This window comes from Rutilus rutilus, assembly GCF_951802725.1.
Source record: "Rutilus rutilus genome assembly, chromosome: 9".
Lineage (NCBI taxonomy): Eukaryota > Metazoa > Chordata > Actinopteri > Cypriniformes > Leuciscidae > Rutilus > Rutilus rutilus.
Window position 1 is genome coordinate 6,076,132 of NC_140223.1, and position 25,012 is coordinate 6,101,143.

A 25,012-nucleotide genomic window follows, 5' to 3' on the forward strand; every position below is an offset into this window, starting at 1 on the left:
TGATTTCAGCTCATTCATTATGGTGATGTCTGAGATCTTCTGTAAATTGGCACATTAAATCATTTTATTGGTGTCAACAGGCTGAAACAAACTACAGCATCATCACCTTTTAGTTCAGTTCTTGTATTTGCTCTTTCACTGCCATCTGGTCTGAAATAAACATTAGAGAGTTAGAATCAGTTTAAGGAGGATAAATGCGAAAATTCAAGTGAACCCTGATTTAATAACAGAAAACGTACTCGGTTACTAACGTAACCTCGGTTCTCTCTAGAAGAGGGAACGAGTACTGCGTTTTTGTTAAAACGCTACGGGAAAAACTCTTTTTTCACGAAATACTGAAGCAAAAATTATCCTTAATTTTCATACATGTAAAACGCGTTGCAGCAGTACTCAGCTATGGCGAGACGGCATGCTCGCTCATTGGCTGCTCTGCAGCAATTGCATAAGCCTATCGAGCGAGGCCTGAGGTGACGTCAGGCCAATGAGGGCGCCATTTCCCGCCGAGACGGGTGTGGCTAGCCTCTATATAAGGAGCTCGAAAAGGCTGATTCACTTGATTTTCATCGCCGAAGCGAACCAGAGTGAACCGTACGCACGGCAGAGAACGCAGTACTCGTTCCCTCTTCTAGAGAGAACCGAGGTTACGTTAGTAACCGAGTACGTTCTCTTACGAGAGTCCTCTCGTACTGCGTTTTTGTTAAAACGCTACGGGTACCCCTTGTAAAACGCCGTGCGTGCTGGGATAAAGACACCGATCACTGGAAGCTAAACCAGGTGTACAGTGCATAATCACCAGATAAGGGAGGGGGACCTTAATTCCCTATATTGTAGCGTCCGTAGACGTAAAACATGATCTCACAGAGAGAGTCTAGAGACAAGAGGGGATTCCCTCCGTCCTTATATGGTCGCGTCAGCAGACGCGAATATGACATCACATAGACAGGGTGGGGGAACCTGAACTAAGTGTGGGAAATGTGGGTCTTACACAATTCTGCCCATAAGACAGTCGGTAGCGTGTTGCGCATGTGATTTCAGTGTTCTAGTTAGACAGCTGAATCGACTACACCGATAGTAGCTTAGCCTGCAAGGCGGGAACCTCTAGGTTGTAAAACCTAATAAATGTAGACGGCGAGGCCCAGCCCGCCGCCGTACATATATCCTGTGCGCTCTAACTCCCAACGGGCACTGGAGGCCCTTGGCAGTATAAGCCAGCGCTATGGCGTCAACTATCCATCTGGATAAGCTCTGTTTCGAAACAGCCATTCCCTTGGAACGTCCACTGAACGAGACAAAGAGCTGCTCAGTCTGTCTGAAGACAGCAGAGCGGGACACGTAAGCTCTTAAAGCCCTAATGGGGCAAAGAAAACTTGAGTCCCCTTCCTCACTTGATCCCGGCAGGGCAGACAGGGAGATAACCTGAGCCCGAAACGGCGTGTTGAGGGACTTTGGCACATAGCCATGCTTAGGTTTGAGTATGACTTTAGAGTCATTAGGTCCAAACTCTAAGCACGCTGGGCTCACGGAGAGCGCGTGCAGGTCGCCTATGCGCTTCACCGAAGCGAGAGCCATCAAAAACACTGTCTTGAAAGACAAATGTTTGAGGCTAATAGATTGGATAGGCTCAAAAGGGGCACCTTTCATGGCCGCCAAAACCGTAGAAAGGTCCCACATAGGGACTGAAGGAGGTCTGGGTGGATTCAGCCTCCTAGCTCCCCTGAGGAAGCGGATGACTAAATCGTTCCTTCCTAGTGACTGACCCAGCGTTGTTCCAGAGAACGCTGTAATAGCCGCCACATAAACTTTGAGCGTGGAAGGGGATCTGCCCTTATCCAACAGCTCCTGTAGGAAGGAGAGAACCTCCGTCACCTCACAATCGAGAGGTGATAGGCTCCGAGCTGTACACCAGCCAGAGAAAACCGACCACTTTGAGGCATAAAGCCGCCGAGTCGACGGTGCTCTGGCCTGAGTGATGGTATTTATCACTCCCTCTGCGAGGTCAACGGATATCCGTTGAGCGCCCACACGTGAAGGGACCACAGCTCCGGGTGTGGGTGCCAAATCGAGCCCCCGGCCTGCGAGAGGAGATAGCTATATATTGAATGAAAGTGAAAACTAAAAACACGGTCACAGATCACAATCCATTTGCTTTATCTGAATCTCATTGTTTATTTGAAGTATTGGATCTGTAGATAACTTTTGCTCACAAAATCACACATTGTCAGTGAAATGGTAATTATTTGTTGTTATTGTACAGAGCTTATAGACCTCTTTAATAATGCAGAGATATATGTAGTTTTTTTTAATACATCTGTTTATGAAATAACAGGTTTTATAACTAAACAAACAAAAGATAAAAACACCCTCCATATTAAATTTAAAAACCGATATTGAGTGAATTGTTTCATACATCTTACATTTGTTTCCAGTCTCTTTTAAAATGTTGGTATTTCTTTGAGTAAGCGATCAATGAAAGAATAATTCCATAATTTTCTTGTTTTCCAACATATAAAACACAAATATTGTGGCATTTCACAGAAACATTAGTTTATTAGTTAACAATTTACTTTATGTGAATCTCATATGATTTACTTGAAAGTTTGGGATCTGATGAAAATATTTGCTCACTGTGACACAGAACAACACTTTTTAATATGATTCACTAGATTATTTGATTGGGTGAAGCTCTTCTCACACTGAGTACAGTAGTAGGGCTTCACTCCAGCATGAACTCGCTCGTGTTCTTTCAGGTTTCCAGACCGAGTGAAACTCTTGTCACAATATGAGCACTTGTAAGGTTTTTCTCCAGTATGAATTCTTTGGTGCAGTTTCAGATCACCAGCTCTAATAAAGCTCTTCCCACAGTCACAACACACATAATCTCTCACTTCATTGTGTGTTTTCTGGTGCAGTTTAAAATACCCCAGCCTTGAAAAACTCTTTCCACAGAGAGAACACACATAAGGCCTCTCATCTGAATGAACTATCAAGTGTGTTTTTAGACTTGATGATGAAATAAAACCTTTACCACACTGATCACAGTTAAATGGCTTTTCTCCAGAGTGAACGTGCAGATGATACTTGAGACCTGATTCACCAGCAAAACTCTTCCCACACTGAGTGCATGGATACGGTTTCTCTCCACTGTGAATTCTTACGTGTATATTAAGTTTTCCTTTCTGTGAGAAACTCTTCTCACACTGAGTGCATGTATACGGTTTCTCTCCAGTGTGAACTCTCATGTGTGTCTTAAGGTTTCCTTTCCGTGCGAAACTCTTTCCACACTGAGTGCAGGTGTGCGTCTTTTTGGCTTTTGTTCTTTGAATTGTAAAGTTATGATGTTCCTCCTCGTCTTCATTCAGTTCTTGTCTTCGCTCTTTCACTCTCACCTGGTCTAAAATACACAGAAATACAGTTAGAATCAGTTCAAGTGAACCCTGATTTAATATCAGAAAGCAACAGAGATCAGGTTTCAGATCTTTCATATGGCAAAAGTTTCCCTTACGAAAAAGAAGTATACCTCAAGTTAATTTTATGAATCATACTTAAGTAATGCTCAAGTATATTTTAAGTATACTAATACTTTAGTAGTAAAAAAATAAAATAAAAATCGCATTTTTGTCAAAGACTGCGTCCATATGGGATTCAGAACGATGATCAAAACAAAGATGGAGTAGATCCAGTCCAACAGCACCCCAAAGTTTCAGTCATTAACGCTTACGGTAACGTTTGCCAGTTTCGATTAATATTGTTTTGATGATCGTGCCGTTTACATTTGCGTAAGCAATCCTCTATCAGTTGTTTCTGCGTCTTCTTCGCCTGTGTTTTTATCCGAAGATGCGTAATAGTCCCCGTACCGTCCAACAGTGAAAACATGGATAGCCGGAAAATTCAGTCAACGGCGGGGGAAGATTTAAAGTAAATTCCTGTGCACACCACCAGTGGACTAGCCTTCACAAACATTCAGATACTCAGAATTAGGAAAATAGCCTGTTTTCTTTATAAATGATTATTTTCAGTGTAAAACTATGTGAAAAAGTATTTAATGCTACTAAATTAAAAGATTAAACAACATCAAGACAAGTATACTTAGAATACTTAATTACACAAGTATATTTCGATCAAAAGATTGAGTCCTATAGTCCAAATATACTTGACCTTTCTGTCAGTACCTATGAGTCAAGTATACTTAAGTGCAATTTTAAGTACATAATAAGTAGACTGAAAGTATATGTTCTTATTTTTAGTTTAAAAGAAGTATACTAATAGCACACTTGAATAAACTTCTTTTTCATAAGGATTGTACGGTCATTCATTTTACAATATAGTTAAAATGTGTTTGACAACTGCTATATACAAGGTTATGATCATTTGAATGTATTTCTCTTTTTATCATCCATAAATTGCTTATTAATTCACATCTACCAAAGCAGTCAACAATGAAGAATCAAGAAAGGACACCAACCTATTTGTTCCTCAGTATCTTCATGTTTTATTCTGGATGGTTCTGGATCACTCATGTCTTCAATCTCCTCTTTAATAAACTCCATCTTTAACAGTCACACAGATTTCAGCTGCTACTCCTGGAGTTTGTCCTTCTCTTGTAGGATGATGGGAATATTCCCAGTATTTATTGGTGAATTGTTGTGGGAGGGGCTTCACTGCAGGTGTGAACTGTGATCACTGTGTTTTTATCCAATCTGCATTTAAAAAGTACAGCGTCGTCATGTTAAACTGCTGCTGAAAAACCAAAAGTTCCCTGTTTTCAGCTCATTCATTATAGTGATGTCTGAGATCTTCTGTAAATTGGCACATTAAGCTCATTTTATTGGTGTGAACCGGCTTTTTTAAATTACAGCATCATTACCTTTTACTTCAGTTCTTGTCTTTGCTCTTTCACTGCCATCTGGTCTAAAATAAAAAAATATTAAGGCGTTAGAATCAGTTTAAGGAGGATAAATGTGAAATTTCAAGTGAACTCTGATTTAATAACAGAGAACATGAGATCAGGTATCTGTCTAGTATCAGATCTTTAACTTTCTCTCATCTCTTTTGCACTCACAAAATGGAAACCGCACTGAGGCACATTCAAATATCAGGACGTTTTTGTTGTTGTTGACTAGAGACAAAGTACTGTCTTAAACTGTTTACTGGCATATTGTGGCTTCTCTTTGTAAATTGGAGCAGAAATGTTGATATGCTATACAACCGCATATGGCCTTGTATCTATGGGTCAATGTATACTTGTAGAATATAAACAACAGAGTGAAATAACAGCACCACCACATTAACCGAGTTGATGAAAATCATCTTTGTCTCATTCCAGTATAATTTCTGTTTCATTTAATTTCATTCAACAACCCTGGTGAAAAAAAAAAAGCCAAGTATATTTGCAGCCAGACTAATTATCAGTATACTTCAAGTGTGTTAATGATTAGTTAACTTGAAGTGTGCAATTTTTAAACACTTAAAGTATATTTTTGTAGTAATGAAATTGTAGTAAAGCGTAACTTTAAGTGTATTTAGTGTACTTTTGTGTACTAAATTGGAACAACTTTAAGTATACTTAGTAAACTTCAAGTATATGCCTGTTTAGTGATATCAAATTACTCACTGATAATTCAAATAATAATAAATGCGTTCATCAGGAGGTGATTAGATATGCAATGTTGAAACCCCTCCTTAAAAGTGAAATGATTTGTGTAAATCCCGTGATCAAATACTGTTTGGGTCTCAGTTTTCAGTGAAAGGCTCACGACTAGTCAATTCCACAAACCTGGAAGACTTTATGAACGTATATAAGCAGAAGGCTTTTTTAGAAAGGAATATTTAAAAGATGAAAAAGTAGTAATAGGGGGAATAAATAAATGTTGAATAATTTACAGCCATTAATGTTCGCGATTGTGCTGCATTCACTCACAAAAAATAAACATTTTACATATTTACAGTAGGAAATATACAAAATATCTTGATGGAAAATGATCTTTACTTAAATTAATTTTGTCATAAAAGAAAAATATTTTTTGACCCATAGCCTACAATGTATTGCAACCCGTGCGACTTGTGACTGTTTTTGTGATCCAGGGTTACATATAATCTAACTATAAGTACTTATTTTTTGGAATCTGATTATGTAATCCAGATTACATGTAGTCATTTATTATACACAATGATCAAGTTAAAGACTAAATTCATCTCTAGATTAGAGCACAAGCCTTAGCTCTTAATTATGGCACATCATTAATTAATAATGTTAATCAATGTTAACATGATTTTTTTTTATATTAGAAACTTATTCAATATTAACACTAAACTTGAGCACATAATGTTAATAATTAGTAGTTAAATACCTCATCTCTCAAGCTGGTTCATGTCAAACTCTGTCTCATGTGTGTCCACAAAATACAGACTGAAGATATCCGGCATCCAGTGAAAATACTCCACAACTGTCTTGCATTCAGACTCTTACACTGTCAAAACATCCTCTCGATTATTATCAACATGTAGTGATAGTGACATATATAATTCACCTTTGTTGTTAAGCATAGTTCTATACACTGTTGATTATAAATGCAGCACTTTGTTCTTCATAACTGTTCAGGGATCACGGTCCCTTTAAAATGTTCTGAATGTGTGATGACGCGAGGCGCTTGGCAACGCCTTTGTTTACTCTGTGTTTTTCCCATAGACAGTATATTAAGTTTTCCATAAAAATAAACGACACACGCATTCGTGTGCTCAACGTGAGAAATTGTCTCTTGCAAAGAAATTACTGCAATTTCCACAAACACATACTTGAACTGGTTTTCAAACTTCAAGCGCTCGTGTCTCTCTTCTTCTTCTGTGGATTGATAGCTTGCATACCAGCTTTTTAGGTGCATGTCGCCACCTCCTGTGCTGGAGTGTGAAGCGATTTCAGAGATGTACATGATGAGATCTATACTATTCTTAAGTCTGCTATTCCTAATGAATAAAACTGCCTTTATAATTTTACCAGATCCTTGTTTTGTGTTTAATATGTTGCTGATTGTAATTTTTGTTGCATCTTATGTTTTGTGAGTGTGTGTGAGAGAGTGTGAGTGTGTGTGTGTGTGGTGTGTGTGTGTGTGTGTGTGTGTGTGTGTGTGTGTTTGTGAGTGAGTGAGAGTGAGTGTACGTGTGAGTGAGTGTGCGTGTGTGTGAGTAAATGAAAATGAGCGTGTGTGAGTGAGTGTGTGAATGAGTGAGTGAGTGAGTGAGTGCATGTGAGACGGCACGCGATGACTGGTCGGGAAGCAATGTGTAGTCTGACATGTTTCTTGTCCACGACATGACAAGATTTTAGGAGTCAAAATCACGCAATCTGACACAGATTACAGGCTTGCTTCCATAACCTCGAACTCCATAAGGACGCAAACGAGGGCAATTAATGACAGACAGCCGAACACAATGACTAATCATATCAGTAACCATGTAACTCAAGAGTGGTGAGAAACTAGAACAAAGGAAACATGTGACTGAAGATAAACTAAAAGTCAATGAAAATGAATTTGACAGAACAGAACTGTGACAACCTCTATAAGTACAACACATTCACTCTGAGTATCTAATAGTATTTCTCTAAAAGCTACTCCATCTTTAACAAAGGTTCCACAACCCCCACCATTTGATCCAATTATATCCTTTCTAATGAAGTTAGATGTTTTCATCAGACAGAGGCAGGTTGGTGACTAATGGCGCTTTTCCACTACACAGTACCAGCTCGCCTCGGCTCGACTCGCCTCGCCTTTGTTTGGTTTCCACTGTGTAAAAGTTGTACCTGTACCTGCTTCCAGGTACTTTTTTTCGTACCACCTCCAGCGAGGTTCTGAGCGAGCTGAGGCGATACTAAAATGTTACGTGAAAACACGGCAGACTGCTGATTGGTCAGAGAGAATCGTCACTATTCACTGCGTTATCATTGCACGCGCCAGATGGAGTATCCTGAATCAAAAACAGCAAAAACAAAAACAAAAACATCCAAAAACAGCATACACTCGATTTCCTCCATTGTCCTGTGTGTATGGGTAGCGGGTGTGTGTCGCGTAGAAGAAGTCACGACAGTTTCCTGCGGCGTCGCTATGACGACCAGGTACTATTGTGGAGGTACTATCTGCAATGGAAAACGGAGCGAAAAGCGAGCCGAGGCGAGGCGAGTCGAGTCGAGCTGGTACTGGTAATGGAAAAGCGCCATAAGTCTATTCCCAGGCGAGACCATGGCTGGTGAGGAATGGGTACTGGAAGGAGCTTGCCTTCAGGTAGATGTCTCTGTGTTTTGTAGATGGCACAAATGGGACATCCTTGAATGAAGCGTTGGACAGCTTAGGTCATACTTGGCCACCGGTAGCATTCACAGAGGAGCGAGAAGGTTTGCTGGTTACCTGGATGACCGGATCCCAGAGATGGTGGTGGACACCAGTACATGAGGTGGGAGCTGTGATCTGGTCATTTAGAGACCACTGAATCGGGCACAAGAAGAGGTCTGGAGGGAGAATGGTTTCAGGAGATTGTTGAAATAAGTCTGGAGAGTGCATGCAGGAAAGTGCATTCACTTTGGTGTTCTTGTCACCTGGACAGTAGTTAACTTTAAAGTTGAAGCATGTGAATAACAAAGCCCTCCTGGCTTGGCAAAGATCTAGATGGCATACATTCTGGAGATATTCCAAGTTACGGTGATCAGTGATGACAAGGAATTTGTGTTTTTCTTCCTCCAGCCAGTGTCTCCATTCTTCTAGAGCTAACTTGATGGCGAGAAACATATGGTTGCCGATGTCGTAATTCTGTTCTGCCGGGGACAGTTTAAGGGAGAAGGCACATGGATGAGGCTGGGCTTGTTCCCCTTGCAACTGTGATAGCACTTCTCCCACAACATCGGTGGATGCATCCGTTTCACTACGAAGGGTAGGTCTGAATGCTTCAGTGGCAGGTGGACTTCAGGACAGAGACATGGGCTGATTTTGGAGAAGTTGGTTGTGTCTAAGGCATTGAAGGACCTGCGCAACATGCTTGCAAGGTTCAGTCAGGTTTCTGAAGTAAATAAGAATATTAACAATGTAAATGATGACGAACCTCTGGAGCATGTCCTGGAATACTTCATCCATGAAAGCCTTGGAAGACTAAAGGTGAGTTAGCAAGACCATATGGCATTCATAGTGGCTGGTATTCAGTGCTAAGATAGTGAGATGAAAGCTGTTTTCCACCCGTCACTCATCGATGTGAACGCCTCTCAGTTGTTCTAGAGCTGTTGGAACCAGGGGAAGAGGATTACGGTAATTGACAGTCTGGACATTAAGAGCTCTGTAGTCGATGCACGGCCTCTAGCCTCCGTCCTTTTTTGCCACGAAAAAAGATAAACTTGAAACAGCAGGGGAATCATGTGGTCGGATGAACCCTTGTTTAAGAATCCATGACATTGGCCAAAAGTTGTGAAATAATTGCCTAATCTTAACTCTACTTTGGTGCTGCAAGTATTTGTACAACACCTGTCATGATCCTGGTTCTTGCTTTCTCTTTTTCTTTTCGCACACACTTACGCACACACCCATTATCTCTTCCTCTCATTACCATCAGCTGGCTCTCATCCACTTCTCATCATCACACCTGTTCTCTATCTTTCCCTTTTGTCTACGCTATATCTAGCTCTCTCTTTCGTGTCTGTGTTGTCGGATTATTGTTTGACCTTGATGCATGTCGAAGACTGCTACCGTTATATCTCAGAAGTTTTTCCCCGTCTTGTCTTGTCTTGTCCTGTCCTGTCTAGTCCTGGTAGTCTACTGAGCCACAATTATCTGCTTCAGTGTTTTACCACTTCTGTGGTGTATCCAGTTGCCTCCGTGGAGTGTAGCAGAGGGTTCCACATCTCACCTGTTTTCCAGTCCACGCTGCTCGAGAGCCGTCCGGATCTACGGCTGATATCATCTATATCTGTTTTATTGAAAAAGCAGCGAAGTACTCCTTGGTTACCTTATGTGAAGAGATTTTTCTGTTATTCAGCCTGAACGGCGTTGTCTAATTTTCTCATTAAAAGACTGTACCTGCTTTCGTCTCTGGACCCCTCTGTTTCTTGACACACCAGGATAACCGAACCTCTCATCTGAGCTACTCAGCGGTCTAACAGCGCTTGTCACTGTCAACATGGTTGAGATGACCAATCAAATCAAAGCAGGCTATAGGCAAAACAAAGTATGTTTACAGAAGCTGCTGAGCAACTAACTGAGTGACGCTTTAGTTAACAGTTCTAAAGTGCAAGATAAGATGCAAGTAGCTAAACTAAACATTATTATTTGACAGCTGTTTACGATAGAAATGTTATACGACCAACAAAAATAATCAGAGATGCAAATTAAGAAACTTTTGTCTAATTTTGCCATTTCAAATTGTAAACATAACTTACATGATTCATGTAGGCCAGGGTTATTCAAATGGCGGACATAATTGCGCCATTTTACCGTTTATACAGTTTAAAGAGAGCTGCACGTCAAAAACACGGTGAGCAGCAAAACAGATAATTTTGCTAACACACTGCAGAAAACGAGATTACAGCTAAAACAATTATTTGTATCTGTCATACAGATGACTCTGACTGTTTAACTAAACCACGTTTGAGACTAAATCAGGTTTTAAGTTAATGTGTGCCATTTTTAGACACTTTATTTTCTTCATACATACATACAGCATTATTAATCAGCATACAAAGAGCATTTCATAATAAACAATGTTAGAATTTGAAAGATTATTTAGAGGTGGCAAGGAAAGACAAAAAGACTTTTACATTTAGTTAACTTTGATTTGTTCTCATGATGAAAGTTTTGATTATTATATTATGTACATTGTTTGGTTTTAGTAGATTATTGCTTTGAGCAAAATATAAAAATGGGCCATACTTTTCTTAAGAGGTAAACACTACACACCAAGCATGTTTTCTCAGTCCCAATGCCCTCTATGTGCCATTCACAAAGGTGTCTAACATAACATAAAACATTTTTAAAACATTTTGATCTAACCTTTTTATATTTATGTCAAGTTGGGAGAAAGATTAACTTTTTTGGATACATTTTGGGTAAAAATTCTTAGACGTCACTGTTTTGGCTCTCTGTGTGCTAATGAAGGCTAATTGGTTGAACAAAAGTTGGGGGGCAAGGTGTTAGAAACGGTATAAAAGTTAAAAGTAGGTTGTTATACGTTTTGTTATAGTTCCCATTATATTTCATTTAACAAGCTGAGACAAACCTTTGAAATCTATTTTAAAATATGTTTCTGCCTCTTATTAGAACTTATTAGAATTAGAACAGTTTTAGAACATCTATTATACAGTCTTTGGATGGAAATTTGTCTTAGGTCAACAATATTCTTTCACAAACCTAATGTGAACGTGAGAAATTTGTCTATGAAAAAAAAAATCTTTAATGTATATATGGAATGAAAGTGAAAGCTAAATGACAAGTCAAAAAGTTACAACTCAAAAACAACTTCCACAAAACTAATGTCACAGAACACGAGTTAATTTCACAATACATTTGCTTTATCTGAATCTCATTGTTTATTTGAAGTATTGGATCTGTAGATAACTTTTGCTCACAAAATCACACATTGTCAGTGAAATGGTAATTATTTGTTGTTATTGTACAGAGCTTATAGACCTCTTAAATATTGCAGAGATGTGTGAAGGTTTTTTAATACATCTGTTTATGAAATAACAGGTTTTATAACTAAACAAACAAAAGATAAAAACACCCTCCATATTAATTTAAAAACTGATATTTAGTGAATTGTTTCATACATTGACAAATAACTGATAGTTGTTTTTCTTACATTTCTTTCCAGTCTCTTTTAAAATTTTGGTATTTCATTGAGTAAGCGATCAATGAAAGAATAATTCAATAATTTTCTTGTTTTCCAACATATAAAACACAAATATTGTGGCATTTCACAGAAACATTAGTTTATTAGTTAATTAGTTACACATGTGAATCTCATATGATTTCCCTCAAAGTTTGGGATCTGATGAAAATATTTGCTCACTGTGACACAGAACAATGCTTTTTAATATGATTCACTAGATTATTTGATCGGGTAAAACTCTTCCCACACTGAGTACAGTCGTATGGCTTCACTCCAGTGTGAACTCGCTCGTGTGATTTCAGGTTTCCAGACCGAGTGAAACTCTTGTCACAATATGAGCACTTGTAAGGTTTTTCTCCAGTATGAATTCTTTGGTGCCATTTCAGATGACTAGCTGTAGAAAATCTTTTCCCACAGTCACAACACACATGATCTCTCACACCGGTGTGTATTTTCTGGTGCAGTTTAAAACTGTCCAGCCGTGAATAACTCTTTCCACAGAGAGAACACACATAAGGCCTCTCATCTGAATGAACTATCAGGTGTTGGTTTAGATTTGATAATGAAATAAAATCTTTACCACACTGATCACAGTTAAATGTTTCTCCAGAGTGAATGCGCAGATGAACACTGAGATTAGCTAAATTTGTGAAACTCTTCTCACACTGAGTACAGTGATACGGCTTCTCTCCAGTATGAATTCGCTCGTGTGATTTCAGGTTTCCAGAATGAGTGAAACTCTTGTCACAATATGAGCACTTGTAAGGTTTTTCTCCAGTATGAATTCTTTGGTGCCGTTTCAGATCAACAGCTCTAGTAAAGCTCTTCCCACAGTCACAACACACATGATCTCTCACTTCATTATGTGTTTTCTGGTGCAGTTTAAAATTGTTCAGCCTTGAAAAACTCTTTCCACAGAGAGAACACACATAAGGCTTCTCTTCTGAATGAACTATCAGGTGTTGTTTAAGATGTGATGATGAAATAAACTCTTTATCACACTGATCACAGTTAAATGGCTTTTCTCCAGAGTGAACGTGCAGATGATACTTGAGATCAGTTAAACATCTGAAACTCTTCTCACACTGAGTGCATGTATATGGTTTCTCTCTAGTGTGAATTCTTAAGTGTGTATTAAGTTTTCCTTTCTGTGAGAAACTCTTTCCACACTGAGTGCAGGTGTGCGTCTTTTCGGCTTTTGTTCTTTGAATTTTAAAGTTATGATGTTCCTCCTCGTCTTCATTCAGTTCTTGTCTTCGCTCTTTCACTCTCACCTGGTCTAAAATACACAGAAATACAGTTAGAATCAGTTCAAGTGAATCCTGATTTAATAGCAGAAAGCAACAGAGATCAGGTTTCAGATCTTTCATATGGCGAAAGTTTCCCTTACGAAAAAGAAGTATACCTCAAGTTAATTTTATGAATCATACTTAAGTAATGCTCAAGTATATTTTAAGTATACTAATACTTTAGTAGTAAAACAAATAAATACAAATAATTGCATTTTTGTCAAAGACTGCATCCGGATGGGATTCAGAACGATGATCAAAACAAAGATGGAGTAGATCCAGTCCAACAACACCCCAAAGTTTCACAGTCATTAACGCTTACGGTAACTTTTGGCAGTTTTGATTAATATTGTTTTGATGATCGTGCCGTTTACATTTGCGTAAGCAATCCTCTATCAGTTGTTTCTGCGTCTTCTTCGCCTGTGTTTTTATCCGAAGATGCGTAATAGTCCCCGTACCGTCCAACAGTGAAAACATGAATAGCCGGAAAATTCAGTCAACGGCGGGGGAAGATTTAAAGTAAATTCCTGTGCACACTACCAGTGGACTAGTCTTCACAAACATTCAGATACTCAGAATTAGGAAAATAGCCTGTTTTCTTTATAAACCAATATTTTCAGTATGTAAAACTATGTGAAAAAGTATTTAATGCTACTTAATTAAAAGAGTAAACAACATCAAGACAAGTATACTTAGAATACGTAATTACACAAGTATATTTCGATCAAAAGATTGAGTCCTATAGTCCAAATATACTTGACCTTTCTGTCAGTACCTATGAGTCAAGTATACTTAACCCTCCTATTACCTTTGGGGTCAATTTGACCCCATTCAGTGTTTAACGTCTCTAAATACATATTTTAAAAAAAAAATTTTTGCTTCATATTTAAAGACTTTTTCTCATTTAATGGGGACAACTGGGTAAACATAAAATTAACATGATGATAGGTTTTCAATGTTCTGTACGTACTTTTGTAGCATCGGTGTTCTTTGGGGTCAATTTGACCCCAGGCTCATTTTGCTGTATAAAACATATAAGAAATATCACATTTTTTGTTGTTCACACATTGGTGATTAGGCACAAATCCCACATTAATTTTGGATGATATTGAGGTCCAGGGACGTCACTAGGATTGGAAGACGGGGGGGGCTTAGCCCCCAGGGTATTTGTAACTTGCGTTTATAGAAAATCTTACAGTGAATTTGAGTAAAAAACAACTATGTATATGTTTAGCTGTATTTGTCTCTTCAACCCTGTATAGTCTCAACCCCGTCACACCTACATTTTTATAATTTTTTTGTTTATGAATAAGTAATTTATAAAAGGTTTATGAATAATTAATTTATAAAAAGTTTATGAATAAGTAATTTAATGTTTGTTGAACTTAGTCAGAAATGTTCAGAGCAATCATAAGAATACTGATTTTAGTTCAAATTCTGAAGTTAAGCCATATCTTTGATCAAAAATGATAGAGTTGCTGTCACAAAAAGTGCCCATTTCAGGCTTTAGTATAGCATAAGTGTAAAATTATATGTAAATGTTATGGTGCATGGTACAATTTCTGGTAAGCTATGCTTTTTTTATTATTTCAATTCAATTATTGTGATTTGATTTAATATTGACTCATTTGGCTAAATATTAGGTACTCAAGATAGGCTTAATTTTTCTCAAGAAAAAAACAACTAACCTAATGCTGTAAACATACAGACAGCCCTTCAGCCTATTTAATGTTAAAAATAACTCAAATTAAATATAATGTGTTTTTTATTATAATAACAACTTTATTTAATGATATAAGTAAAAAATATAATAAATATGTAATATAGAACACATATTTAGCAAAATACTCTATAGCTTTTTTCTTGCCAACTACGTGCTATACGCGCCTATGTTATGTTCATTAAATGGCTTTCCTGAGGTAATTGTTCTCCAGCTATGTTATTGGCCTCTTCACGCTGATAAAAAACACTGATTGATCGATATTATGTATGAGGAATATATATTCGGTAAGTTGTAGACTACTGTATCTTTCAACAATGTTCGTGTTTTTTTTACTATTAGCTAGTAGAGATGATCGGTTCACATGCGCTAGGGATCTGTCACGTCACATTTACAAACGCCAAAACGGTATTTATTGTTTGAATTTCGTAATAAAATGGACAGAATCTGAGAGTTGAGATTCTTTTATATCATAAAGTAACCTGCTCTGTCTAGTCTGTCGGTCTTCGCGATTTTTCTGTGCGTGAGAAAATGGATGTGTGGCGCGAGAGCGTGTGAAAAGTGTCTATTGCGTGTGTCTCACGGTGAATGCGTTGGCAGCTCTGTTACGACTCTTTGTACTTCTGTCCAACTTCCGAATTTTCGGCTATTTTTTGCTGCTGGATATATATAATTTGTTGCGTCTAAATATGAATGAGGATCGGATTATTGATAAATCGAATTGTTATTTAGGTGGGCTTAGGAACATTTTGGGGTAGCTTCAGCCCCCCTAAAATAGGCCTAACGACGTCCCTGTTGAGGTCATTATAAGTTGAGATTTTATGATCTTCAAAAACCTTCCCTCTGCTTTAGGGCCCTAACCTGACATTACCATATAGGCCTACTTGAAGTATTGCGAGAACCACTGATAGTTCACACGATAAATGAAGGGGGGAATCATAATTCTCACAAGAAATTAGATATTTCCAGTGCCAATTAGATATTTCCAGGGAAGGGATAACATAATTCTTGCAAGAACTTTGATATTTTGTGCCGTGGGGGAGGGGAAAACATAATATAGGGGAGGAGCAAATGTATGAAAGCTTCCACAGAAGCCTTATAAACCATTTCTCTTTGTGCTTTGTGAACTCTCTCTCAATTGAAAATTACCTCTTAGCAAAGTTTTTTGGGGTTTTTTTTGGGTTCTATACGGACCTGTTCGCCAGCAAGACACCAGTCGACCCGCCCGAAATGCAGGACGATGCCATACCAGCCATGCCGTCAGTGTTGACCAGTGAGGTCAGGCATGCGATCCAGAACATCCAGAAAGACAGGGCGCCAGGGCTGGACGGAATCGAGGCCGAGCTGCTCAAAGAGGGTGGACCGATGCTTTGGGCAGCATTGGCCAGCCGTTTCAGCCGCTACATGGCGCAGAGAAGAACACCAGATCAATGGAAGACGGCCAAGACAGTGCTGTTGTACAAGAAGGGTGACCGCGAACAGCTGAGGAATTATCGGCCAATCTGTTTCCTGCTGACCGTGTACAAGGTTTTCACCAAGGTGCTGTACAACCGACTAGCCAGGCAGTTGGACGAACAACAGCCACCCGAACAGGCCGGCTTCCGGTCTGGCTACAGCACAATGGACCACATCCACGTGCTGAACCAACAGCTCGAACGCTGCCGGAAGTACAAGATGCCCTTGGTACTGGCCTTCGTAGACTACGAGAAAGCCTTCGACAGCATAGAGATCAATGCCGTACTGCTCGCCCTACAACAACAGGGCATCTCCTACGAGTACGTGGACCTTTTGCGGGAGCTGAACAGCGGATGCGCCACCAACATCACCTTGTTCGACCGGACACTTCCCACTTGAATGACAGGGTACAGCTGTGGCCAAATTTGAAATTTTTGCTGCTTCAGATGTTATGATGTTGAATCACATTTTTCTAGATTATTGTGCAGAGTGATGAGAGGCATTTTACATCATTTCAAAAAGCTTTATCACAAAACCCCAAATTTCACTGTTTTTGTCCTTGGCACCAAATTACCAGCTAACATCATTTTACTAATCATATTATCAGCACATGATTGCTATAAGGAAGGAAGAAGTGCTTCCAATCATTGTGTTCTTCTGTTAGCAATGGTTTCCTCCAAAGAAAGATGGAGGATCATCTTTGCATCAAAATGGCCTCCATTTACCAGATCATCAAGAGCTTCAAGAATAGAGGTTCGGCTGCAGTGAAGAAGGCTTTAGGATGTCCCAGAGTGTCCAGCAAGTACCAGGAACTTCTCCTCCAGAGGAATCAGCTAGGGAATCGTGTCACCACCAGTGCAGAACTGCTCAATATTAGCAGCAGGAGGGTGTAAGTGCATCTGTACACAAAGCGAGGCAAAGACTTTTGGACAACGACCTGGTGTCAAGAAGGGCAGCAAAGAAGCCACTTCTCTCCAATAAAAACATCAAATATTGGCTGAAATTCTGCAGGAAGTACAAGAATTGGACAGCTAGATACTTAGATGGGAGAGGTTATTATGTGAGTATAGGAGACCATAAGTCTGAGTGGACATCCATGACATGCGGAGTCCCTCAAGGCTCAATTCTTGCGCCACTCCTGTTCAACCTGTATATGCTCCCAATGAGCCAAATAATGAGAAAGAACCAAATTGCTTACCACAGCTATGCAGACGACACACAGCTCTACTTAGCCCTATCGCCTAACGATTACAGCCCCATTGACTCCCTGTGCCAATGCATTGATGAAGTTAACAGTTGGATGTGTCAAAACTTTCTTCAGTTAAACAAAGACAAAACTGAAGTCATTGCGTTTGGAAACAAAGATGAAGTTCTCAAGGTGAACGCATTCCTTCACTCTAGGGGTCAAACAACTAAACATCAAGTCAGGAATCTTGGTGTGACACTAGAGTCAGACCTTAGTTTCAGTAGTCATGTCAAAGCAATAACTAAATCAGCATACTATCATCTGAAAAATATAGCAAGAATAAGATGCTTTGTTTCCAGACAAGACTTAGAGAAACTTGTTCATGCTTTCATCACCAGCAGGGTGGATTATTGTAATGGACTCCTCACTGGCCTTCCCAAAAACACCATAAGACAGTTGCAGCTCATACAGAACGCTGCCGCCAGGATTCTGAGCAGAACCAGAAAATATGAACATATCACACCAGTCCTCAGGTCTTTACACTGGCTCTCAGTTAAATTTAGGATTGATTTTAAAGTATTATTACTGGTATATAAATCATTCAATGGCCTAGGACCTCAATACATTGCAGATATGCTCACTGAATATAAAACCAACAGATCACTCAGATCATTAGGATCATATCAGCTAGAAATACCAAGGGTTCACTCTAAGCATGGCAAGTCCGCTTTTAGCTATTATGCCAGCCGCAGCTGGAACCAGCTTCCAGAGGAGATCAGACGTGCTCCTACTGTAGTCACATTCAAATCCAGACTCAAAACACATCTGTTTAACTATGCATTTACTGAATGAGCACTGTGCCAATGTTCGTCCGACTGTTTGTACTGTATTTTATTTTGTATTCTTCTAAACTGTTTTAATTATTCTTATTTCTTTTTATTATTTTAATTTCTTCTATGTAAAGCACTTTGAATTGCCATTGTGTATGAAATGTGCTATATAAATAAACTTGCCTTGCCTTGCCTTGCCTAGCAGAAGACTGGTGCAAAGTTAATGTATCTGATTAGAACATCTGGAAAATCGATTGTCCAGAGAAGAAAAGGTGAACGCTACCATGAGTCCTGTGTTGTGCCAACAGTGAGGCATCCTGAGACTATCAATGGGAGTGTCATATTGACCCCAAACCTATCCTTGATAAAATATATTGTATAATATAATAAATAAAAAGCTATTCAAACACCAAAAATATATATAATTTTTTAATTTTCGATAAATCAGTGACATTTTATAGTGATTTGCTAATTTGTCCATAGTCGTGCAATAGGCATTCTGGATGTATAAGCGGTGGGGGTGGGGGTGGGGGGTTGGTGGTGTTTTATTTAAAGGGCTATTTAAGTAGTCAACAAAGAAACATAAAGTACCTGACTTAAACCTTTGGGGAAAAAATCTAATTGTGGGGGTTTAAATTGCTGGGGTCAAATTGACCCCAGTGGGTAAAAGATGTTGGTAGATTTGAGGGTAACAGGAGGGTTAAGTGCAATTTTAAGTACATAATAAGTAGACTGAAAGTATATGTTCTTATTTTTAGTTTAAAAGAAGTATACTAATAGCACACTTGAATAAACTTCTTTTTCGTTAGGATTGTTCTGTCATTCATTTGACAATATAGTTAAAATGTGTTTGACAACTGATATATACAAGGTTATGATCATTTAGATGCATTTCTCCATCATTTATCATCCATATACTGCTTACTAATTCACATCTACCAAAGCAGTCAACAATGAAGAATCAAGAATGGACACCAACCTATTTGTTCCTCAGTATCTTTGTGTTTTGTTCTGGATGGTTCTGGATCTCTCATGTCTTCAATCTCCTCTTTAATAAACTCCATCTTTAACAGTCACACAGATTTCAGCTGCTACTCCTGGAGTTTGTCCTTCTCTTGTAGGATGATGGGAATATTCCCAGCATTTATTGGTGAATTGTTGTGGGAGGGGCTTCACTGCAGGTGTGAACTGTGATCACTGTGTTTTTATCCAATCTGCATTTAAAAAGTACAGCGTCATCATGTTAAACTGCTGCTGAAAAGCCAAAAGTTCCCTGTTTTCAGCTCATTCATTATAGTGATGTCTGAGATCTTCTGTAAATTGGCACATTAAGCTCATTTTATTGGTGTGACCCGGCTTTTTTTAAATTACAGCATCATTACCTTTTACTTCAGTTCTTGTCTTTGCTCTTTCACTGCCATCTGGTCTGAAATAAAAAAATATTAAGGCGTTAGAATCAGTTTAAGGAGGATAAATGTGAAATTGCAAGTGAACTCTGATTTAATAACAGAGAACATGAGATCAGGTATCTGTCTAGTATCAGATCTTTCACTTTCTCTCATCTCTTTTGCACTCACAAAGTGGAAACCGCACTGAGGCACATTCAAATATCAGGGCGTTTTTGTTGTTGTTGACTAGAGACAAAGTACTGTCTTACGCTGTTTACTGGCATATTGTGGCTTCTCTTTGTAAGTTGTCTGAGCAGAAATGTTGATATGCTATACAACCGCATATGGCCCTGTATCTATGGGTCAATGTATACTTGTAGAATATAAACAACAGAGTGAAATAACAGCACCACCACGTTAACCGAGTTGATGAAAATCATCTTTGTCTCATTCCAGTATAATTTCTGTTTCATTTAATTTCATTCAACAACCCTGGTGAAAAAAAAAAAGCCAAGTATATTTGCAGCCAGACTAATTATCAGTATACTTCAAGTGTGTTAATGATTAGTTAACTTGAAGTGTGCAATTTTTAAACACTTAAAGTATATTTTTGTAGTAATGAAATTGTAGTAAAGCGTAACTTTAAGTGTATTTAGTGTACTTTTGTGTACTAAATTGGAACAACTTTAAGTATACTTAGTAAACTTCAAGTATATGCCTGTTTAGTGATATCAAATTACTCACTGATAATTCAAATAATAATAAATGCGTTCATCAGGACGTGATTAGATATGCAATGTTGAAACCCCTCCTTAAAAGTGAAATGATTTGTGTAAATCCCGTGATCAAATACTGTTTGGGTCTCAGTTTTCAGTGAAAGGCTCACGACTAGTCAATTCCACAAACCTGGAAGACTTTATGAACGTATATAAGCAGAAGGCTTTTTTAGAAAGGAATATTTAAAAGATGAAAAAGTAGTAATAGGGGGAATAAATAAATGTTGAATAATTTACAGCCATTAATGTTCGCGATTGTGCTGCATTCACTCACAAAAATAAACATTTTACATATTTACAGTAGGAAATATACAAAATATCTTGATGGAAAATGATCTTTACTTTAATGAATTTTGTCACAAAAGAATTTTTTTTTTTTGACCCATAGCCTACAATGTATTGCAACCCGTGCGACTTGTGAATGTTTTTGTGATCCAGGGTCACATATAAAATAATTAGAAGTACTTATTTTTTGGAATCTGATTATGTAATGTAGTCAGGTATCAATATACACACTGATCAAGTTAAAGACTAAATTCATCTCTAGATTAGAGCACAAGCCTTAGCTCTTAATTATGGCACATTATTAATTAATATTGTTAATCAATGTTAACATGAATTTTTATATAAGAAACTTACTCAATATTAACACTAAACCTGAGCACATAATGTTAATAATTAGTAGTTAAATACCTCATCTCTCAAGCTGGTTCATGTCAAACTCTGTCTCATGTGTGTCCACAAAATACAGACTGAAGATATCCGGCATCCAGTGAAAATACTCCACAACTGTCTTGCATTCAGACTCTTACACTGTCAAAACAGCCTCTCGATTATTATTAACAGATACTTGAACTGGTTTTCAAACTTAAAGCGCTCGTGTCTCTCTTCTTCTTCTGTGGATTGATAGCTTGCATACCAGCTTTTTAGGTGCATGTCGCCACCTCCTGTGCTGGAGTGTGAAGCGATTTCAGTCTAGGTGTAGGCTACATGATGAGATCTATACTATTCTTAAGTCTGCTATTCCTAATGAACAAAACTGCCTTTATAATTTTACCAGATCCTTGTTTTGTGTTTAATATGTTGCTGATTGTATATATATATATTTTGCATCTTATGTTCTGTAGTTCTCTTTGTAGTTTATTCCTTTCCTGGACAGAATAACAACACGATCAACTGTTTCCTTTACTTGGCATAGTTCACATAATCCTGTACTGTGTTTTCCTAATATATGAAGTGTCGAATTAAGTTTAGTGATAGTACTTAATCTATGTTGAAATTATCTGATATTCTCTATCATTTTACTTTGTCTTACGCTGTTGTATATTATAAAAATGTCTTCCTGTTTTACAGTCATTCCAATTTCCTTGCCATTTTCTATTTCAATCTTCTTTAAACAACATAAAACAGAGCATTCTGGCAAGATTAAGGGACACAAGAAAATTCTCTCTCCACACTTACATAAACTGTCCATTATGCCTGGTTCAGATTACACGATTTTAGCCCGATTTTAACACGATCCGTCTTTCGTAGGGTGTCGTGGGGATTTGTAGACGACAACGGGCGTTGGGACGCAAGATTCGATCGTTTCATCTCGTATAGTGTGTCATGTGGACGACAACCTACGCCGCGTCTGCGATGCTTCACGACATCACGATAAAAAGACTAGCATGTTTTTTTTTTTTTTTTAATCAGTCCTCCACAGTAGGCTCTGTCAAGAGTGTGTGTGTGTGTGTGTGTGTGTGTGTGTGTGTGTGTGTGTGTGTGTGTGTGTGTGTGTGTGCGCGCGCGCGAGTGAGTGTCTATGTATGTGTGCGAGTGAGTGTGTGAGTGAATGAGAGAGTGTGTGCGAGTGAGTGAGCGAGAGTGAGTGTGAATGTGTGTGAGTGAGAGTGTGAGTAAGTGAGTTTGAGTGTGTGCGTGTGTGTGTATGTGCGAGTGAATGTGTGCATGTGAGATGGCACGCGATGACTGGTCGGGAAGCAATGTGTAGTCTGACATGTTTCTTGTCCACGACATGACAAGATTTTAGGAGTCAAAATCACGCAATCTGACACAGATTACAGGCTCGCTTCCATAACCTCGAACTCCACGACGCAAACGAGGGCAATTAATGACAGACAGCCGAACACAATGACTAATCATATCAGTAACCATGTAACTCAAAAGTGGTGAGAAACTAGAACAAAGGAAACATGTGACTGAAGATAAACTAAAAGTCAATGAAAATGAATTTAACAGAACAGAACAGATCTGTGACAACCTCTATAAGTACAACAACACATTCACTCTGAGTATAATATTATTTCTCTAAAAGCTACCCCATCTTTAACAAAGGTTCCACAACCCCCACCATTTGATCCAATTATATCCTTTCTAATCAAGTTAGATGTTTTCATTAGACAGAGGCAGGTTGGTGACTAAGTCTATTCCCAGGCGAAACCATGGCTGGTGAGGATTGGGTACTGGATGGAGCTTGCCTTCAGGTAGATGTCTCTGTGTTTTGGAGGTATCCTTGAATGAAGCGTTGGACAGCTTAGGTCATACTTGGCCACCGGTAGCATTCACAGAGGAGCGAGAAGGTTTGCTGGTTACCTGGATGACCGGATCCCAGAGATGGTGGTGGACACCAGTACATGAGGTGGGAGCTGTGATCTGGTCATTTAGAGACCACTGAATCGGGCACAAGAAGAGGTCTGGAGGGAGAATGGTTTCAGGAGATTGTTGAAATAAGTCTGGAGAGTGCATGCAGGAAAGTGCATCCACTTTGGTGTTCTTGTCACCTGGACAGTAGTTAACTTTAAAGTCGAAGCGTGTGAATAACAAAGCCCTCCTTGCTTGGCAAAGATCTAGATGGCATACATTCTGGAGATATTCCAAGTTACGGTGATCAGTGATGACAAGAAATGTGTGTTTTGCTTCCTCCAGCCAGTGTCTCCATTCTTCAGTTTTAGGGAGAAGGCACATAGATGAGGCTGGGCTTGTTCCCCTTGCAACTGTGATAGCACTTCTCCCACAACATTGGTGGATGCATCCCCTTTCACTACGAAGGGTAGGTCTGGATTGGGGGTTTGAGGATAGGAGCAGTGCAAAAGGCTTCTTTAAGTTGGTTGAACACTTCAGTGGCAGGTGGACTTCAGAAACAGAGACATGGGCTGATTTTGGAGAAGTCAAGTGATGGGAGAGGCAATCAGGCTGAAGTTGGCGACAAATTTCCTGTAGAGATTTGCAAATCATTGCAGCTTTTTGATGGTTGTGGCCAGTTTCTGACAGCATGGACCTTCCGCTGGTACACCTGGATGCACATTCATCAATGATGAAACCCAGGAAGTGGACGGATGGGCGGTGAAACTTGCATTTCTCCTGATTCTGGTAGAGTTGGTTGTGTCTAAGGCATTAAAGGACCTGCGCAACATGCTTGCAAGGTTCAGTCAGGTTTCTGAAGTAAATAAGAATATTAACAATGTAAATGATGACGAACCTCTGGAGCATGTCCTGGAATACTTCATCCATGAAAGCCTTGGAAGACTAAAGGTGAGTTAGCAAGACCGTATGGTATTCAGTGGCTGGTATTCAGTGCTAAGATAGTGAGATGAAAGCTGTTTTCCACTCGTCACTCATCGATGTGAACGCCTCTCAGTTGTTCTAGAGCTGTTGGAACCAGGGGAAGAGGATTACGGTAATTGACAGTCTGGACATTAAGAGTTCTGTAGTCGATGCACGGCCTCTAGCCTCCGTCCTTTTTTGCCACGAAAAAAGATAAACTTGAAACAGCAGGGGAATCATGTGGTCGGATGAACCCTTGTTTAAGAATCCATGACATTGGCCAAAAGTTGTGAAATAATTGCCTAATCTTAACTCTACTTTGGTGCTGCAAGTATTTTGTACAACACCAGGATAACCGAACCTCTCATCTGAGCTCCTCAGCGGTCTAACAGCGCTTGTCACTGTCAACATGGTTGAGATGACCAATCAAATCAAAGTAGGCTTTAGGCAAAACAAAGTATGTTTACAGAAGCTGCTGAGCAACTAACTGAGTGACGCTTTAGTTAACAGTTCTAAAGTGCAAGATAAGATGCAAGTAGCTAAACTAAACATTAATATTTGACAGCTGTTTACGATAGAAATGTTATACGACCAACAGAAATAATCAGAGATGCAAATTAAGAAACTTTTGTCTAATTTTGCCATTTCAAATTGTAAACATAATTTACATGATTCATGTAGGCCAGGGTTATTCAAATGGCGGACATAATTGCGCCATTTTACCGTTTATACAGTTTAAAGAGAGCTGCACGTCAAAAACACGGTGAGCAGCAAAACAGATAATTTTGCTAACACACTGCAGAAAACGAGATTACAGCTAAAACAATTATTTGTATCTGTCATACAGATGACTCTGACTGTTTAACTAAACCACGTTTGAGACTAAATCAGGTTTTAAGTTAATGTGTGCCATTTTTAGACGCTTTATTTTCTTCATACATACATACAGCATTATTAATCAGCATA

The 25,012-nt window shown here is 38.9% G+C and overlaps 2 protein-coding genes and 1 long non-coding RNA gene across 3 annotated transcripts in view; 1 reads left to right on the forward strand and 2 right to left on the reverse strand.

Annotated features, from left to right (window-relative positions):
• The window catches only part of LOC311296649 (uncharacterized protein), a 483,049-nt gene that overhangs the window by 255,754 nt on the left and 202,283 nt on the right, over window positions 1–25,012 (forward strand). The window lies entirely within an intron of this gene.
• LOC311296688 lies at window positions 2,409–6,500 on the reverse strand. Its single transcript, XR_014628674.1, has 4 exons — window positions 6,348–6,500; window positions 4,865–4,908; window positions 4,463–4,697; window positions 2,409–3,391 (listed from the first exon to the last, which is right to left on the reverse strand). It is a non-coding gene; the product is annotated as an uncharacterized lncRNA (long non-coding RNA).
• LOC311296645 (uncharacterized protein) lies at window positions 9,880–24,372 on the reverse strand. Its single transcript, XM_084418518.1, has 5 exons — window positions 21,194–24,372; window positions 19,719–19,762; window positions 19,316–19,550; window positions 10,050–13,135; window positions 9,880–9,939 (listed from the first exon to the last, which is right to left on the reverse strand). The coding sequence occupies exons 3-4, from the start codon at window positions 19,398–19,400 to the stop codon at window positions 12,033–12,035; spliced, it is 1,188 nt and encodes a 395-aa protein (XP_084274644.1). The 5' UTR covers window positions 19,401–19,550; window positions 19,719–19,762; window positions 21,194–24,372; the 3' UTR covers window positions 9,880–9,939; window positions 10,050–12,032.

Bases quoted from the DNA above. Each gene is read 5' to 3' on its own strand.
- LOC311296645 (XM_084418518.1), bottom strand. From the start codon at position 19,400: ATGGAGTTTATTAAAGAGGAGATTGAAGACATGAGAGATCCAGAACCA. The intron at 13,136-19,315 runs GTTGGTGTCCAT...TGTGTATTTTAG, and splicing joins AGATACTGAGGAACAAATAG to ACCAGGTGAGAGTGAAAGAG.